Raw genomic sequence first — 19,150 nt, 5'->3', positions numbered from 1 at the left:
CAATTTGGGATGTTTCCATCAAGTAGAGTACATTGCATTTACGCAGTACTCAAAACAGCAGGGGGATGACCTCTTCACCTATATGCTCCTATATTCCAGATTAAGACCAATGCTCAGCACCTTTGTGATAAAATACAAATAAGAATTTATCATTGAAAAAGCAACAACACAGAGGTATCCACAGCTCAACACAATAAGAAACAGGCTTCCCTATCAATGTCTGCATTTTTTTTTCCTAACAATTTTATCTATTGTATGCTTATCTTACCTGTCTGAAAGCCCTAGGGAAGATATGGGCTTTGTAGCATATTCTGAAGGGTAATATATACAATGTATTTGGCACCACATGGATTATTTCAGGCCTTCATGAAAAGCTATCAACAAACAAGCAAAGTGCAAGCTCCAGAGTGAGCATATGTTGCATTATGCCATGATTAGAAAGATCCTTTTCTGACTAGAAGAATCAGAAAACATCCACATCTCAAAACCAAGGCAATCAATCACCAGAAGCCCTGTAGTTAACTAGTGAAAACCTCAAATTACAAACATTGTGAGTTAAAGAAGAACAATGCACTCTATGCAGATGATTTCTGGGCTGATGCAGCTTCTATGCCAGTTTTCTAAACCTACTGGTCAGGGTCAAATAAACAAAAAGGACGAACTGGATAGACTCATTTTAAAGAAAGAATCTGTATCAGTGACATCTACTATATAATCAATTTATAAACTGCTAGATTTGCTAAAGTGACTGCCAACTGTGATCTAAGTAAAAATAATTTAATTTAATGAATGAAGATACTATTATTATCAGTACTGAAATGACTGTTGTTCAAATGGAGCATAATAGACCAAGCAAAGGACACATTTCTAATATTGCAGATGAAGTGTGGCCTGTTTCTGCAATACATGCTACTTTATCAACTTGTTTTGATGTCAAAGATTGAAAAAGATTAAGCAGTTAATGAAGGAGGTTTTTTAATGGGTGGAATAATAAGTTTGTGGTAGAAAATCCCCCGTATTGCCAGAGGTAACTGCATATTCTCAACTAAAACAAACAAACTTCTCAGTGTTTGGATCTTTTTATTGTTTTATTTTCTCCACAGTGTCCTGTAAAAATCCAATCCCTGTGAGGTTTTTTCGATATTCAAATTTTCACTGTTGCATTTTCACATTCTTAAGAACACAAAACCCAAAAAATCAGATATGCGAGTAAAACAGACACAATGATTTTCATTAAAAACTAGACTTACTAAACAACTGCACTAGCTTACATACAAATCAGGGCTTTAGGGCACTGCTTTCTGGCAAACCTTGGCAACATGATTGATTTAAACAACCAACATCGTATATAAAGATTTATCTGGGACAAAAAAGCGATATCCTATCCAAAATTATCAAGATATTCAAGATCTGTGATGAAAATCTAGTCCTCTTATTGTATCTAATTTTATTCAGTTGTTACAGTTGTAGCCACAATATTCCATCATGATGAAAAATGTATTTCAGCAATGCTGCTATTTTACTTTCAGTATGAATATTCTGGTGAACTATGAAAACTGGATACAGTGTAGTGTCTGACAGTAATCTGCATGTTTATTTGCAAACATTAGAAGGTGTGACATTCCGTTTATTCACACCAGCAATGACTTCTGAGGAATAAAGTAAGCAGTAAAATACACTCCTGTAAGCAGAAAAGGAAGATATTATCATTAATTTTCACTGTGTTTCATCTTGTATTACACTGCAGTACTTTTGATTCTATATCTTTCATTTAATATGATGCTATAAAGGCAGTATATTCTTCACAAGTTTAACTTCAGTAACTGAAATGCATTGCTTTTAGGGAATTTGGCAAAAATCTTTCCATCATAGGGCCACCTCAAAGGGGCTCCAAAGAATTTGGAATGCTTTAATGAGAATGATCAGTTTCTTTAACAAATAGTACAAGAACCATATAATTTTTTAATTATTATTATTACTCATGATATTTAGTCATAATTCTCCACATCTGCAGAACAAAGAAGATCCCACACTGTGCACATACACTGTGTTACAGTAATCAGTAACTCCTACATTCCCATCCTGGCTTTGCCAACTTCCCACGTAGCGTTATTCAGAACTTAACTTTCTTATCTCACTGTAAGTCAATTTTGTGATGACTAAATAATGTTTGCAAAGCTCTAGGCAGCTGTTGAATAAGCTACTGCAATTTTCCACCAAAGTTATTTTAAGTTTTACTATGCCTTATTATACCACAGTTGATTAAATCTAATGTTAAAGTAATAAAACAAATAACACACGTTCCAAGAATGACCATATTAACTATAATTGACAACAATACATTTTTTTTAGTAGAAAGAAGCAGTGGATATTATACTTATCAGTTCAGAAAATGCATTTGCTTAACTCGAGAACATGTGAAGACACACTAGATTAAAACAAGATGAAGCAACTTCTAACCAAATCCTTCTGACATCTGTAACATTAAGTTTTCAAACTCTAAAACAATTTCCAAAACCATTTCCAGTCCATTAGAGGGGGTTGAGTGATTAACAACTACTCAGTACATATTCTGAATCCCATTAATGTTACGCATTCCCTCTTTTTTAACATGACAGATCGGTTCAGCTCATCTGACCTGAGCTGTCTTTTAATATTCACCATTCACTGCTTCCTTCTCAGACTCAAAAGGATCACTGGAAATAAAAATGGGACTGTTTTTCTCTCCGGTTATTGGCATGGACTGGTTTGAAGATTCAAGTTCTTTTCTGCTCAACTGAGTTTGTATTGGCTTTACGTTGCAAGGTTTTGGTAGTGGGGGGCTACAATGGTGGCCTCTGTGAGAAGAATCCAGAAGCTGCCCCATGTCAGATAAGGGCCAATTTCATCTGGCTCCAAAGGGACCCACTGTTGGCCAGAGCCGAGCCAATAAGCGATGTTGTTTGTGTCTCTGGGAGAGCAGACTTAAGAAAGGGGAAAAAACCTGCTGTGCAACTGCAGCTGGGAGAGAGGAGTGAGAAGCAGCCCTGCAGGCCCCAAGGTCAGTGCAGCACGAGGGCAGGAGGTGCTCCATGCATGGAGCACAAGTTCCCTTGCGGCCTGTGGAGAGGCCCCTGGTGGAGCAGGCTGTCCCCCTGCAGCCCATGGGTCCCACATGGAGCAGATCTCCACGCTGCAGCCCCCCAGTGGAGGAGCCCCCAGTGGAGCAGGTGGATGTGGCCTGGAGGAGGCTGCCACCCATGGAGAACCCCCACAGGAGCAGTCCCCAGGCCGGAGCTGCAGCCCGTGGAGAGGAGCCCATGTAGGAGGAGGGGGTCTGGGGGGAGCTGCCACCCGTGGGGGACCCGTGCTGGAGCAGTTTGCTCCTGGGGGATGGATCTCATGGTACGGAGCCATGTGGGAGCAGTTCTTGAAGAGCTGCTGCCTGTGGGCAGCCCCTGCAGGCTCAGTTTGGGAAGGACGGCATCCCGTGGGAGGGACCCCATGTGGAGCAGGGGCAGAGAGTGACCATGAAGGAGTGGTGGAGACAAAGCGTCAGGGACTGATTGCAGACACCATTCACCATTCCCCTGTGCTGCTCAGGGGGAGGAGGTGGAAAAAGGTGGATAGGGGAAGCTGCTTTTAATTTGTTTTCTTTGTTTCTCACTTTTCTAGCTCGTTAGTAATAGGCAATAAATTTCTCCAATCTCCCTGTGCTGAGTCTGTTTTGCCCAAGATGATAATTGCTGAGTGATCTCCCTGTCTTTATCTCAACCCTTGAACCCTTTTCATTGTATTTTCTCCCCCTTTCCCTTTGAAGACGAAGAGTGAGAGAAGGGTTGCAGTGGATGTCAGTTGCCCAACAACGTAAAGCCACCACAGATTTGAACAAAAAAATAATCCATAAAGTAGATGCATTTACATCATGGTAGTTAATTCAGCCCTGAGTTTCAAGGATTACCATATCTTTTTTTTTCTATTAGTCACATTTCACTGTCAGGAATTGAGCTTCTTCCTGGACTAGGTTTGGGCCTACTGCACAATATCTTCCCTGCCTGAATGCTCGTGCTTTTATGCTACATGATAGAGAGGAAAATAAATGTATTCCCTTTAAGCACATTGCTAATCTGGTAAGCACTGTCCAACTGTACTATAGTTTGAAGCACTCTTTCCAAGGATATGTCGTATTCCAGGCTGCCATAGCATGATTTCATTGCACATATTCAGGTATCACTTACAGCTAATGAGATATAGTGCCATTAGAATGAACTAACTGTCCAACCTAGATGATCTTTGAGGTAATTATAAACACAGACAACAGTAAAGTGTAACACTTACCTAATTTGCACTTTATACCAGTGTCCATCATCCACTCTAGCTGTAGTTGTGATGTTTTTGACTTCTGCTGCTTCATTACATAGAAACTGGTACTACAGAATGGGAAAAATGATTTTCTTACATTATTTCTAATAATTAAACAGCTACTGGCTTAGAAACTTAAAAAGAATGAATGGTTGCATAAAAACCTGAGGGATGTCATGCACATCAAGAAAAACTAATGTTTCATTAAAGATCTGGATCAGGAAATCTATCATAGCAGAAATGCACAAGCACACATAAATGTTTCCTAGCCTGCATGAAAATGCTTTCATCATTGTGTATTTTGCAATCAGATTGTATTATTATTGTAGACCTGATTTGCAAAGAAGTTGACCATCTGCAACCCAGATGAAATTAACATTGGCCATGGGTGAATTTTACTTAGCATTTTATGGCCTCCTTACACTTCCAAACACGTAATGTAGCATGCAAGCCTGAGCATTTAGGAACACCATTTAATTTCCTATACTAATGTGAACAAGCACTTGATTTCATGGTTTGTCTACTTGTAATTGTAGCTTGATTGTGAGCTTAGAACCATTTGTTCATTGGGCTTTAAATCTACATTTAATTGACCAGTTTTGTGAATGATTAAGTGAATTCAATTAGTTTTAACATGGCACACTGGGATCTCTGAATAGATTTTTGTCAGTTAAAGTACTTTCATATTTTATGGTGTTTATGATATGTTAGAAAAATATTTTTCTGCATCATTACTTTACCATGAATACAAGTAAGATGGACTTAAAGCCATCAATGTTTTCTAAACCTTGGATTATGTCCTGCCCCAACTAATCTTGCTTGTTCTGGATAAAGATAGTCAAAATAAAACACAGTAAATTACAATATAACAAAATAAAGTAAAAAGTTATTTTGATTTTTTTCCTTATTATCTGCAATTTACATATCTTTTTTAAAATGATCGTGTTCTTTACAACATGAAGCAAATACACTGTTCCTAACAGTCATTTCACTATCCTTTTAAAAGAATATAATTACAGCCCAACTTTTGGAAATTTATACTAAGAAAAAAGATCCATTACGAGAAAAGTAACTTCTCTTTTAATATCTTCTTAAACCTCTTCACAAATACAAGTTCTATTTTTTTCTCAGAAAAGAAAGAGTAATTTGCCAAAGGTAAAGATTTATTGGAACATACATTTCATTCCTTAATGTCTATAAACAAATGTATTTCTATTTAGTTGTCCACAACAGCCAAGCAAATCCTGTGGAATTATGAATTAACATGACAGACCAAGTAAAAAGTTTCTACTCAGACACAAATGGTGAGAAAGTTAGTCTCTCCCCTTACACAGTAAATTTTCCTATGCAAAATTCACTCAGTTCCACAGCTTATTCCCTTAAAAAAATTTCATTGAACTTGCACATGAGCAGGTTCAGTAAGCTTAGGCTTTGTATGTAAGATAAAATAACCAGAAGAAATCTGTTTTTTATTTTGGTCTTTCAGTGTGTACATTTTCTATGAGACACTGCAGTTATAATCACTATTCAGCTGTATTCAAGCACCACCTCTTGTAAGACATACTAATCCTGTCAGACATGATTTTGTCCTACCACATGACAAGTTTGACAATTATTTTCCTTAAAACACTAATGAATCTCAAAAACTTCTAGAGCACGTATGATCTTCTATAGTAGGAAACAGAATGAAACATATATATATTAAAATATATATATTAAAAATTTGTTATAGATCCCAGATTTTACTTCCATCTCCTTCAGCAGAATATTTTGATGCCTTACCTGTAAGGTGCCATGTCTGATGAAAAGCTGAATTAAAAACTGTCCTATTGTTTCTGGACTCTGTTCAATATACAGGAGGAGTCCATGAGGATCATGGGTCTTAAATTCCAAGTGGATGAAGTTTAGCATGTTGAAATGCAAGCCTTGAAATTCCAGGTAAGAATCACCATAGTAGCGAGCATAACTAAAATCTGTAAATGGAATTTTGAGAGATATAATAAAAGGCTACAAAGACATTTTTCCTCTTTACTCACTGCATTCTTATTCTGCTAATGGTAGCGAAGATAAAGGCTACTCTTTTACATCTGTCAAGCAGATAGATATGAATCTGAAAAACTGTATTACTTTTCTTCTTTCAAAGACTAATGCTGACAATTTTTAAAACTGGACATAAAGTTTTATATTAACCAGGCAACAAGGATCAGTGCCTGAAAGGAAAGGCTCTGAAGCTGATGGCACTCGGAACATATCTGCCAGCACAGAAGTATCTTTTCAACGGACTCTTTGGTTCCTGCATAAGCTAAGAGAAGTTATTCACAGTTTTTGATGCAAAATTGAAGGAGTTTGAAAGCCTTTGCACATGGTATTTTCTTTTTCTCTTTCTTTTTCTTCCTTCCTATTTATTTTTTGTTTCCCTTCCCCTTTCACAGTCTGTGTTTTCACAAGAACAGGGTATTCAACACGCACATATGCACCTGTACACATGTGCACAAATATACATATACATGCACTTAGCTTTTTTACTTGCCAATATTTACAATGAACCTCAGATCACTACATTTATCGGCTCATAAGGAATTAAAAAATGTATCCTCTTCCACACATGACTCAAAAGAAGTTTAGTTGTTTAGTAGTTTTGTTTTAATACAACTATAATATTTTGATTTAGCACAAGCAGAAATATGCTATAGTCTCACTTGAAGAATCACACAAAATACAATTACTTGCTTGATCAACTTTATGAGTCTGTTACAAATTTAAAGATGTATAAACAATTTGCCAATTTTGTTAAAAGTCAGTGCAACAATATGAACCTAGATACAATGCATAGCATGTAATAAGCCAATGATTCTATTTTACTTGGCTCACATTTCACTGCATATTCTGTAGAGTGATTCTGAGTATCTTTAAAGGTAACAAATCCCATTTCTGTTTTCCAAAACAAAATTTCAGTTTGTTTGGATACTGAGTTCAATAGCAAATACGTTATGTGTAAATTATGAACATCAATGATGCTAGAATAAATTACAAACTACCAATATTGCCCTCTTGTATATCACTATAAATATATGTTTTGTTCTTTTCATGACTTTTCAGAAAGCTATTTACAAATTTGAGTTCAGAGACACTGAACCAAGTTGTCAAATCTGTAGTCAAATCCTGACCAAAGCTCTTAAAGAAAGATGTGAAAAAGAAACGGGAACAAACCAGTACTATATGTACACATATAATACACAGTAAAAGAAACAAAAAATGTCAAGCAGCAATGACTAGTGATGAAAAAGATGACTTCATAAATTTAAATGTATATGATCTTTAAATTTCTGTTTTGAAATATCAGCCTATATCTGTAAATTTCAGAAAACTCAATTTAAAAAAAAAAAGAAGAAGAAGAAGAAGAAGAAACTGCACAAAAAAACACCCTCCATTTTATAAACAGAACAAATCCTCTAAAAATTGCAGACACAGCTTTAAAGGATTACTTTCAACCCCCACCCATTATTTGCGTGCCTTCCTGAACTGTAAATCTTCCCCTCTTTCCATTTGCCTAAAATGCCCCTGCACATGGCTTTGCTCCTCCCATGGAACCACTCATTTATCCACATATTTCTGATATATTGATATCTAACCACATCTTTTTCTTGACTTCACTTAGGAGACCAGCTTGGCTGAAGGACAGCAAAGTTGCAGGGAACATCTCTTTCCTGCAATCCTCATTCCTTAACTTTTTTTTTTTTTTTTTTTTTTTTTTTTCAGTGTGTGTGCAGTGTTCAGCAAAGCAGGTCAAAATTATGTCTCTTCTCTGATGTTCTGCTGATGCAAGGCATCTGATCACCTAGAAAGCTCTACAGGGAAGTAAAATCTGTATATTATGGGGAGAATAAAAAAAGACAGGGAGAAAGCAAAGCCATTTGTTTACTCATGGTTCCTGAAGCTATATCACAGCTCTGGTAACTGAGGTCATAACTGGATCATCTACTAAATTCCAAGAAGGACTGAATAAACAAGAGCTAGTGGTGTCTACCTTTAGCTTTGTATGAATAATTATAATAGGTACACAGAGCACTGCAGAAGAAAAAAAAAAAAGCAAAAAAAAAAAAAAAGCTTTATTCTCCCTGACATCCACATCTTTTTGTCTTCCTATGGCCACAAATGACACTGCCTTGTAAAGCAATACACTCCATTGTTCGGTGTATTTAGGGCCAGTTTGGCTTCTTATGGGAAATATATTTATGGTGCAAACCAGAAAGCTTTTTAAAGGAAGCAGCTCAGTAGTTAAATTGCTGAAACAGTGCTCTATGTCCATAAATATGGAAAGAGTTAATGAGAGAAAGCACTGAAAACTATTTAGCAGGCTACAGTTTTTTTGGTTTTTTTTTTTTTGAAACCAATAAAAATGTGCTACTTGAATCACAAATGGCTTCATACCTTCACACAATAGCTATTAAAAAACCACCCCTGTGGTTTTACCTATAAGGATTCCTACATTATTTGTAACAATACACAATCTCTTTTCATAGAACATAAGCTTTGCTTATAATCCTCCCACTATACTTAAATGCAGCTTTTTCATTTGACCTCCAGAGCTGGCTTCCTAGATTGTTATTTGTCCTAAAGCAGAGTGCTCATCACCCAACCATTTCAAAGAAAAAAAAAAAAAAAAAAAAAAAAAGAAAGAAACTGAAGTAGCATTTTATCTTAACTCTGAATGTCTAACATTTCCTTTCCTAAGAAACAGGAAAGCCCTTTGGCCTACAAAATCTTTTCGGTTGTAGCTTGTTCCCCTGTGTACGTACAGCTCTCCACTTTTTTATGTTTACTTGAATTCACATTAAAATCAGAATGTTAAAAGGTTTCAGACCTAACCACAACAGCAAGCATCTACACAGTTCTGCAAGCCAGTTGACTGACAATCTTCATTAATTCTTGCCAGTAGCTACTGGATTTCCTCACTTCCAGTGAGCTTTGGAAGCCTAAGCTTCAGAATAGAAAGCCTCAAATTTAACACCTGAGTTAGACAAGTGCAGATCCTATTTTTTTAAGGGCAGGCAGAAATAATCAAAGATTTGAATATGCTCATTAGCCTATCCTATTTTATGGTGGGGCTTCAATGTCTGGATATTTCTAATGTCTAATGCATACTCTGCAGCTTGCATGGGTTCAGTCACAGAAGGATTCCTGTTAACATCTTCCTTCTTTTTACTGCTTTTCTGTTTTGTTATGTTCCACCTTAGGATAAAACAATCTCATTTAAGCTATCATTTCTTCCCCTTTCATGGACACATCTTCTGTATCACTTACTATTCTTTTAATTAGAAATACCTTATAACATTCAAAGAAAAGGCATTAGCACCAGTGTGAAGGACTCTCATGAAAAATATGAACAATTAATTTCCTACTTGGAATTTTTTTTTTTTTTTTGATGAAGAACAAGAAGTAGGAAAGAAGCAAGCAAGATAAACCGCGGAATTGCAACCCTGGACTCAGAAGAATGTATTTTAGTCTCGCTGAAGATCTGTCTGGCAGAATCCCATCAGAAACTGCCCTTGAGGGCAAAGAGGCTCAGGAGAGCTGACTAATCCTCCTCAGAGCACAAGAAAGGAAACACACAGAGCTGGAAGCAGAGACAGGCTGCTTGGAAGGAATATCGGGCAAGGAATCTGGGGAGTCAGGAAAAATAAGGCTTGATTTGAAACTAGCAAAGGATGTGAAGGGCAACAAGAAAGGCTTCTGTAAGTATGTCCGTAGCAAAACAAAGGCTGTGTGGGCCCACTGTTCAGTGAGACTGGTGAAAAACAGTAGGAAAAAAGTTGAGGTACTCAGTTTGCCTTAGTTTTCATTGCTGAGGCTTGTCCCCCTGTCTCCCAGGTCCTTCCCAGCAGTTTGCAGAGTAAGGCAGTACCCACAGCTGAAGATGAAAGTTAGACGTGACATAATCCACTTGGACATGGCCAGGTCTGCAGTATGCAATGGCATACATTCACAGGTGTTGAAGGAGCTGGCTGATGTCACTGCAAGGTGGTTCTTTGCCGTCTTTGAGAGCTCATGGCAGTCAGTGGAGACTCCTGATGACTGGAAGAAAGCAGACATCACACTTGTCTTGGAGAAGAACGATTCAGAGAACTGTAGGCCAGTCAGCCTCACCACACTCCCTGGAGGGGTTATGGAGCAAACACTTTTAGAAGCCATTTCCTAACATGTGAAAGACAAGAAGGTGACTGGGAGCAGCCAGCATGGGTTTACTAAGGCCAAATCACCCCTGGTCAACCTCATTGCTTGCTACGATGAGAGGAATAAACCCCTTAAAGATATTTTTCCTGCCAAGGGACTGAAGGTGTACCAGTACCGCACTGCAAGAAAGTGCCATTATACATGAGGTAGAAGTTGCTAGCTGTAGTGAGAATCAATATCCTGTAAACTGTGGCAAAATAAATTGATTTGCAGGATATTATAGATTGGCTTGCATATCATGAAACTGATAACAAAAAGATTGCCAGCACCGTAAAGCATGATGAATTTAACTCAACAAAATATGCTGGTATAGGACAGACACCTCAACCACTGACACTTCAGATGAGGTACAAACACTGCAAAGAATTGCAGATGGTAAGTCAGGTAAAACACCACTATATTTCATTAGCCTTCCCTGCCATTTCCTTTTCCTATGAGCATTCATACACAGCATTCTTTTAATTTACAAGAACACCTACAGAATGCTTAAGTTCAACAAATGTTTTTTTTTTTTTTTTGAACATATTCTTGGGGAAATTAGTGATGGCAATAATTTTGCAATGACCTTGAAAGTAATTATTTCATTTTTAAGTTTTAAATATGCCCTCAGTCCTATAATTAGAATGGCAGAAGAAAAACTCAGCTAAAATACTTTGCTATGAAACTCTATCTCTGGGTTTATTTCTTCACTTTCTAACAAACATTGAAAATACATGAAAAAAAATTATATTTTATTGGTGTTAAATTATCCTGAAGTTGAAAATTGAAAAAAGGAAGGGAGAGATTTTTAGAACTGGTCTCTCTTAGTGGATAAATAGTGGATAAAGCCACCTAGCAGGACTTCCATTTCTAACTGAAATTTATGTCTTCAATAATTTATTTTTTATTTTTATATTGTACATTATTTTATTAATTATACTTTATACAATATGGCATCCCTGCCAAGGGCAAGAGGGTTGGAACTAGATGATCTTTAAAGGTCCCTTCCAACCTAAAGCATTCTATCATTTTATGATTATTATTCTGCACCCTGGTGAAGATTTTCAAACAATGACTCCAACTACTGTCAATTATAGTTAAATATTTTATCAAAACTACAGTGTACCCAAGCTTTGCACTTAATACTGGAGAACAAGTCCTACGAGGAGCGGCTGAGGGAGCTGGGCTTGTTCAGCCTGGAGAAGAGGAGGCTCAGGGGCGACCTTATCGCTCTCTATGGGTACCTCAAGGGAGGCTGTAGCGAGGTGGGGGTTGGCCTGTTCTCCCACGTGCCTGGTGACAGGACGAGGGGGAATGGGCTTAAGTTGAGCCAGGGGAGTTTTAGGTTAGATGTTAGGAAGAACTTCTTCACTGAAAGGGTTGTGAGGCACTGGAACAGGCTGCCCAGGGAAGTGGTGGAGTCACCATCCCTGGAAGTCTTCAAAAGACGTTTAGATGTAGAGCTTAGGGAAATGGTTTAGTGGGGACTGTTAGCGTTAGGTCAGAGGTTGGACTCGATGATCTTGAGGTCTCTTCCAACCTAGAAAATTCTGTGATTCTGTGAAATAATTTCTATTCAGTACTTGTAAATAATTTCAAACATTAAACTGCTGTTATCAGTTCCTTCATTCTCTCTTTTTTACTCTGCAATTGTGCTTGTAGCTAGATCACATGTGATAATGGGAACTCAGTTTTTCTGGAAGCATACTACCTTCTCTTTACTAACTGGTATGTGCAGTTTTAATGATGTGCCTTGATGGCATTTCAACCACTGCTGAAGGTTTCCACACCCAAAAAAGCTTCACAAGAGGAAAAACAAGTGCTGTGGTATTTATGATGAAGATGAGAAGTCTTTGGGGAATGCTTCAGGGTGACATGACAGCAGCCTTTCAATACCTACAAGGAGGTCATGGAGGAGACAAGAGTCAGGCTCTTTATAGACATGAATGGCAGGAGGGCAAGAGACACTGCTCTTAAATGGAAACAGGCAACTTACCACAGCAGAGACATGCTTGCTGTCATAACTGTAAAGAATTCATGCTTCCCTACTTTTGTGGACTCTGACAGAATGTAAAAACAGGGTGAATGGATAAAATTTTTGTTATGCATTTCTTCTATCTCTTTTAGAGCCTCCTGTCTCAGGTAGGCTATGCAAGTAGCAGTGTTTTCAGTTTACTCTTCGTATGCTGAACATTTATCAGCTTTCATTTTCTTAACATTTCTACATTTTATCTCCAAAAACTACATTTCTTTGAGGTTTTGTATTTAATGAGTCATGTTAATCACTCTCTTCTACATTCTAAGATGGGGTTAATCATTCCCGTGAGTCCCAGAGGACAGCCACAGCAAAATCCATAAGCTTTATTATTATTATTTTCCTTAAATACAATAACTTACTCTATATTTGCAAAGAGTACTTTAAAGGTTTTAGTTTATTTCCAAACAAGTCTCATATTCTTCCAAATATTTTGTCTTTTCAGCTGAAATACCTTAAAGACAGAAGAGAGAAATGATTCCCAAACAGTATTTCTGTTTCCAGATGCAATGCTATTTCACTGTGATGTGCCTCACCTTTGGTTCCAGATAGCATACCCACAGCTACAGTGAACCTATGTTTTATTCTGTCAGAGAAGTCCGTGCTGCATGACTAGCAGAGAATTATAGTTATGTTTTTCTCTCAAAGTTGAAATGCTCTCTAATGTGGCGTGCTAGACAACAATGAAATGTGGTTAACATCCAGAACTGTTGCCAGTGCAGCCCATAAGCAGCTTTCAAGCAAAGAAAAACAACAGTTATGAATAAACCTTCTTTACTGTTCCTTTGTCATGCTTACACAGAGCTACAGATATGAGTAGACTGCAAAATTCTTCTGAAAGGGAAACATGGCTCTTTTAGAGCTCCTGTAATTTATAGTGTCTATACTTCTAGTCTCAACGTGCATAAACACATATGTGTAAGTCAGCTGCCTTAAACATATGGAAATTCAGATGCTAAAAACCATGAAGTTCCTTCCCTTTTCCTGCAGTTATCGTATAGCCTTCCTTTTCTCACGCATGCATCATTCATACCTGTGTCCATAGCTCGATCCTTAACTCCTTCAGGTTGAAAAGTCAGTCTGTGACTCACACAAAAACCCATACCTCTGTCGGCTGTTTGTAGTGAGATCTGCATTTACCCTTCCTGTACACCCCTTAAAAGGGAACAATTGGCTGCATTTGCTATTATTTTTTGTTCTCCTCCATTCTGTTCAAGAGTTAAAAAGGACAGTTGGAAACAAACAACAAAAAATCTATACATACAAGGTTTTTTTACACAATACATTTTTAAATGATTTTTCTGTAATAAAAGTGAAATCTCAATGAGTATAGATCACATGAAGTACAACTATAAAATGCATAAAACACATGCTTTCCTAAATCCCTTGTGAAGGAGGAAAAAAGTTTCCTTTAAGCAATTCTGAATTTTTAACATAAAAGAAAATCGACTGAGCACTGGCAAATAGTTCTGTATTTGTCCCTTTTGGATGACTCACGTGGACTCATAAAAGAGGTTTTGAAGAGCAGATGCCTATGAACAGGACTATATACTATGGGACTATATGGTATGTGCCAGTGAAAGGTTTGTGTTCCAACCGTATTTCAAAAGTGTAACTTTAATGAGTCTCTTTCAAAATAAATAGAAATCAGATGTGCTTTTTTTTTCTTTTTTTTTTCCATCAGTATAACAGTTTGGAGAGCACTCGTGCCTTTATTCTTGTTGACTTCAAAGAATTCCTGAATTACTTTGAAATTATTTTAGGATGATATTCATGAAAGACTCTCAATGCCTACAGTGAACCTCCCAATTTCCATTGATTTCCATTCCAATTGTATTGATGCCTACATTCTGACAGTCAAACTGAAAGCTATTTTCAGATGTCAGTCTCTACACTTTCAATTCAACTTTTCAACAAGCAGGTAAATTATGGCTATGAACTGCATTGCCAGAACAATTATAACTACACTGTGTTTCTGGAAAAACTGGTTTGCAATTTGTGCAGATAATATATATGTTTATTTCAACACTTAAAACTCAATATTTATGCTCTTACAAGGTGAGTTACCCTATGTTTATGTGAGGTAACATACTTCTACTGCTGTTACTTGCCTCTGAGCAATGCTTTAATTGCCAGTTTTACCTACTCACTGTCAGATGCCAAATTTCCTCTACTTCTTTTGCACTCAATCATCTATCAGGGCCCGGTATAGTATCTTTTCCTGGGTTTAGAAAACCCTTGCTAGGGTTCTGTGCCAAAGCATCTTTTAATATATTCCACTGCTGTTTAAATTTGACCGATATAAATGTTTTCTTTAAATCAAGACTACTAAAGATTGCTATATAAAACATCAACTTGCCCAATGCACTCAAAAATCCCCACTGATTTCTTGTCTGCATTTACCACTGAGAGGGGCATATTAAATGCTTCTCCTGCTACTGTCACTGATAAATCACTGATAAATGAATTCCACCAATAATTCAACCAGAAAATGCAAATGTACTACTATATAATAGGAAAAAAAAAAATCCAATATTAAAAAAAAAAAAAGAAAAAAAAGAAAAAAGATCAGGATAAGATATATGTAATACAGCTTATCTAAATTCAAGGTTTACAAGAATGAGAACATAATAAAAACTGAGGCATTTATTCTGTGGGATTCTAATACTAAAAGCACTGAAAATGTCTACAGATGAAGATGAGCATGAAAATGTTTCAACCACCTGCTTTAATTTTGGACCCTGCTCACTCTCACTCATTCTTTGAAGAAGTATTTTTCTACTTACAATAAATACACAAATTATTTTCTGGAAAAAAACAGTTTATACATGCAGCAAGAGCTGTGAATGTTTATATATTTGAAGTGCATTATCTGATAGTGTCTTTTTTTTTTCCATAATTGTGAACATAAAGCAGTTAATAAACTAGTTGATTATTGTGCATTTAAAAGAAATTATTTCCTTACACGTGTTCACATATATATTGACTGCCAAGAGTTGAGAAGATGGTGAGTCCTGGCCACTCCCTGAATTCAGGGACAGGAGGGGCAGGTTCTTCTAATAGTGAGCCGTCTAAATTAGATAAGGCACATGGAATGCAATTAGTGCAGGAATTTAATTTTATTATTAAAGTATAAATAATTCCTTAAAAGGGATTCTGTGTTATGCTCAAACATGGATTTTGACATTAAATACACTGCAGGTCTAGATCTACTAATTGTTAGCTTAGTGAGAGGAACTGAGGCTTTTGTGCCTGCTGTCTGGCAGTCTTTCCCTGTAAGAGATTTTTCAGCCTGTTGGCTAGCTCAACAACACGCAGGTAATGGAGAGAGCTGTTATGTTTTAGTGCAATCAGGATTCAGTGAAGGTATAAAAACATATATATATATAAAATCAGGAATAACTCAGCTGTGTGTGCTTCTATTTCCACTAAAGCCCGTGTTGTTTCTTTCCTTTCAGATGTACCATAAAGGACAGAGAGAGGATCAAGTATTATAGTAGAAATCAGGAGCAGCTCTTACCTTGAGGATAATAGGGCTGGCTCTCAGCAGAACTTCACAAGCCTTGGTAAAACCTTTCTCTCCTGCCCCCCCCAGCACAAAGCACAGGCAGCTGGCGTGCAGCCACCACCAAGCCCAGAGCTGCTTCTCCCGTGTCGATAATCCCCACAGCCACAAGGCATCAGAGCCACCACCGGGCAAGAAGCAGGTATATCTATAGGAAACCAAGCTTCTTTATTTCTCCTACTCATAAACCAACTTGCTCTTTTCAGTCTCTTACAACTAGATTTTGAACAGAACAGAACTAACTAACATTTTATCACCAATTAAAAAAATTACAACCAAATCAGTGGTCACAAAAACAAATAAACCAACTGTGAAGGAGCTGTGTGGACTGTCCGAATATGGGTGTTGCACGAAATGGTGTGACATTCTGTATTCTATGCATTTACTTGAGAATGCATGCATGGTATAGCAGAACGATAACTCTCTATGAATAATTTCTTCTTCTCTCAGATGCAGATATTCATGGATCCTGTAGTTTGACTTGGCATTTCAGCTTGAATTTGGTTAACACCACACTGATATGGGGGAAGTGATATTCTTGAGAAAAGTATTCTCAAGAGAATACTTGAGAAAAGTATTCTCAAGAGTGTGCTTCTTCCCATGGAAGGTTATTCCAGAAATTATCCCGGAGTCGTACGATTAAAACTATGTTCATCCTGGAAAACATCCTTCGCAGTCACAGATTAAATCCTCTGGGCAAGATGGCACTGCGAGGCTCGCACAGTAGCTATGTTAACTCCTTGTAATTTACATTAATTACTTTCACCTGTTAATGGTAGACACCTCACTAAGCAGACAGCTAAGTCTTATGTACTCTGTATTTATAACTAAAAGCACTGTATTTATTGCAAGTGCAACACTGCACAAGCCCCTGTATGCCCTATGTGGTTAGCCAGTGTTGTAATTAAATTGGTCAAATACACCTCTATCTTCAGCGTGCCTTGTCTGGGTCACTGCTATGTGTGCCACCTCTCAAAATGGTGCCAAAACTTACTGGGCAAGAACATCAGCAGCAGAATCTGTCTTTATTTTGGACACAGGGATCTGAAAGCAGTAGCAGCTGAAGCTGCACCTTTAGACACAGATATTAGTCACAGTAGTGCCCTACCAAGCTGTCTTTTACAAGTAAGGCTGATGCTATTGATCCTAAGCCACAGTGCTCTAAAATAATTCACCTCACCTGGTGAAGATGTGACTGCCTCTACTAAAATCTTACATATCGTATTGAGTTTAGTCTGCCTGTATTTCTCTGCTTTCCTTTCGCCCAAACCACTCTGCAGTGCAAATATGTGGCTGTCTTACAAAAGAAATACTAAAGCACTCAATTGAAAATGTGGTGAGCCTGATTCCGACTTCCCTCATCAACCTATGTCAAGTAGCAGAAGCCCGCAGGCTGTCTGGTGTGCTGGGATGTGTTTTATCCCCACTTAACTTGTGAATTCTAATGAAGACCTGCATGCATGCAAAACATCGACAAAAATCACTTGGTGAGCGTTAAAAGCATTCTTTCATCATTCACAGTATTAACTTCCTCAGTGATGTCCAATAGTGGAGGTATAAGATAGATGAACACAACATCACATTTTCTGTTTCATTTTCTAAGTCACCATGGTCCAGGGTCTGCTAATGTAACAAGCACTAACGAAACAAATGCTGTCATGAATATTTAAGAATATAAGTAAGGAATGAATCATTAATAACACTACAGACCAATGTCACACCACATAAAACTCAGTGAATGTTTTGAAGGTCACACAAATGGAACTCTGATTAAAACCAGGATCAGGAAATTTGGTGGATATCATTTATGACACATAACCTATTAGAGAAAACCAAAATTCAAAACATAAAATATATGATTCATAAATTATATAGCCAAAGGGGTCCCAGATCTCCCCTCTTGCTTGGTATGCAATCTAGTCACTTGCAACATGTAAGTACAAAATTCTTACTTGATAGCCTTTTAATATGGCAACTGGCAGCTCAAAGGATGTGGAAGATGCAAACTGATAGTGTTTTTTGGGTAATTTATTTCAAAATATACATTTAATGCAATTTCTTTGCTGAAAAATTTAAATTCCGAGCTGGAGTCATAGATTAAGCACTGTAGAATAATTTCCCATGTAGAAGAACTCATGGTGCAAAAGGAAGACTTCACAGGAATTTTCTGCTGCAAAGATTTCACATGAATCATAAAGATTAAAGTGTGCAGACACATGACATCTTCCAAAATAACTACGTGTATCAAATTTGTCTGTGGTAATGAAGAAGCTAATTCACGTGGCTTCTGAGTAAATGTATTTGTTAATATTATGCTCGACTGTAGTGTCCTTGGTGTAAGTGCAGGTTGGAATCTGAAGAAACTATATTGTGGTTATTAGAGAGTTTCTAAAAAGTATTTGGGAAAATTTTCCCACTTTTGATCATAATATAAACAGAAAGCTAGCAGCAAACCTAACTGAGAGGACATGGCTGAATGAAATTAAATGGTTTAAAAAACATTAGCTAGACATGAGATACAATATTTGACTATGTTACAAAGACATGCATTTATATGGGAAAATTTTCCAATAGAAAAAAAGATCTAAGGACAACAACAAAAGCTGAAAATATTGGTCACATTTAGAACAGATCCAACAATACGTATGAAGCAAAGATGCTGGTGGAAGATGAAACAACCACATCCATATATGTATGCCAGGTAAACCAGGAAGACATTGTGATTCTGATAAGCACGCAACAGTAAGGAAACGACAGGAAAGGATCCCAGCTAGTAAAAGAGAGAGTAGAGAGGAGAAACAAGGAATGAGATGCAATACCAGCAAAGTTGCTAATGCAAGATTACCTGTGATCAGAACTGCGATCAGGTGAAAGCTTATGCAAAGTGTTTACACCATCCGACCATCTGCAACAGCAGGAGCACTGACTTAGTATGTAAAGGTCCTTGCCAGCCTTCTGATTCTGTTTGCACTGAAGTACAGTGAGATAAGCAGGAA

The 19,150-nt window shown here is 37.3% G+C and overlaps 1 protein-coding gene across 1 annotated transcript in view; it reads right to left on the bottom strand.

The window, feature by feature from the left end:
* Positions 1-19,150, bottom strand: part of EYS (eyes shut homolog) — an 836,985-nt gene that overhangs the window by 289,295 nt on the left and 528,540 nt on the right. The window contains exons 31-32 of the mRNA XM_032185496.1: positions 6,124-6,314; positions 4,318-4,409 (exon numbers count right to left, since the gene is read on the bottom strand). Of these exons, the coding sequence (XP_032041387.1) occupies positions 4,318-4,409; positions 6,124-6,314 (283 nt within the window). The remainder of the gene's footprint in view (positions 1-4,317; positions 4,410-6,123; positions 6,315-19,150) is intronic.

This window comes from Aythya fuligula, chromosome 3 (assembly GCF_009819795.1).
Source record: "Aythya fuligula isolate bAytFul2 chromosome 3, bAytFul2.pri, whole genome shotgun sequence".
In the NCBI taxonomy this organism is placed as follows: Eukaryota; Metazoa; Chordata; class Aves; order Anseriformes; family Anatidae; genus Aythya; species Aythya fuligula.
The sequence above is the reverse complement of the archived record's forward strand: the minus strand, read 5'-3'. Positions and strand labels throughout refer to the sequence as shown.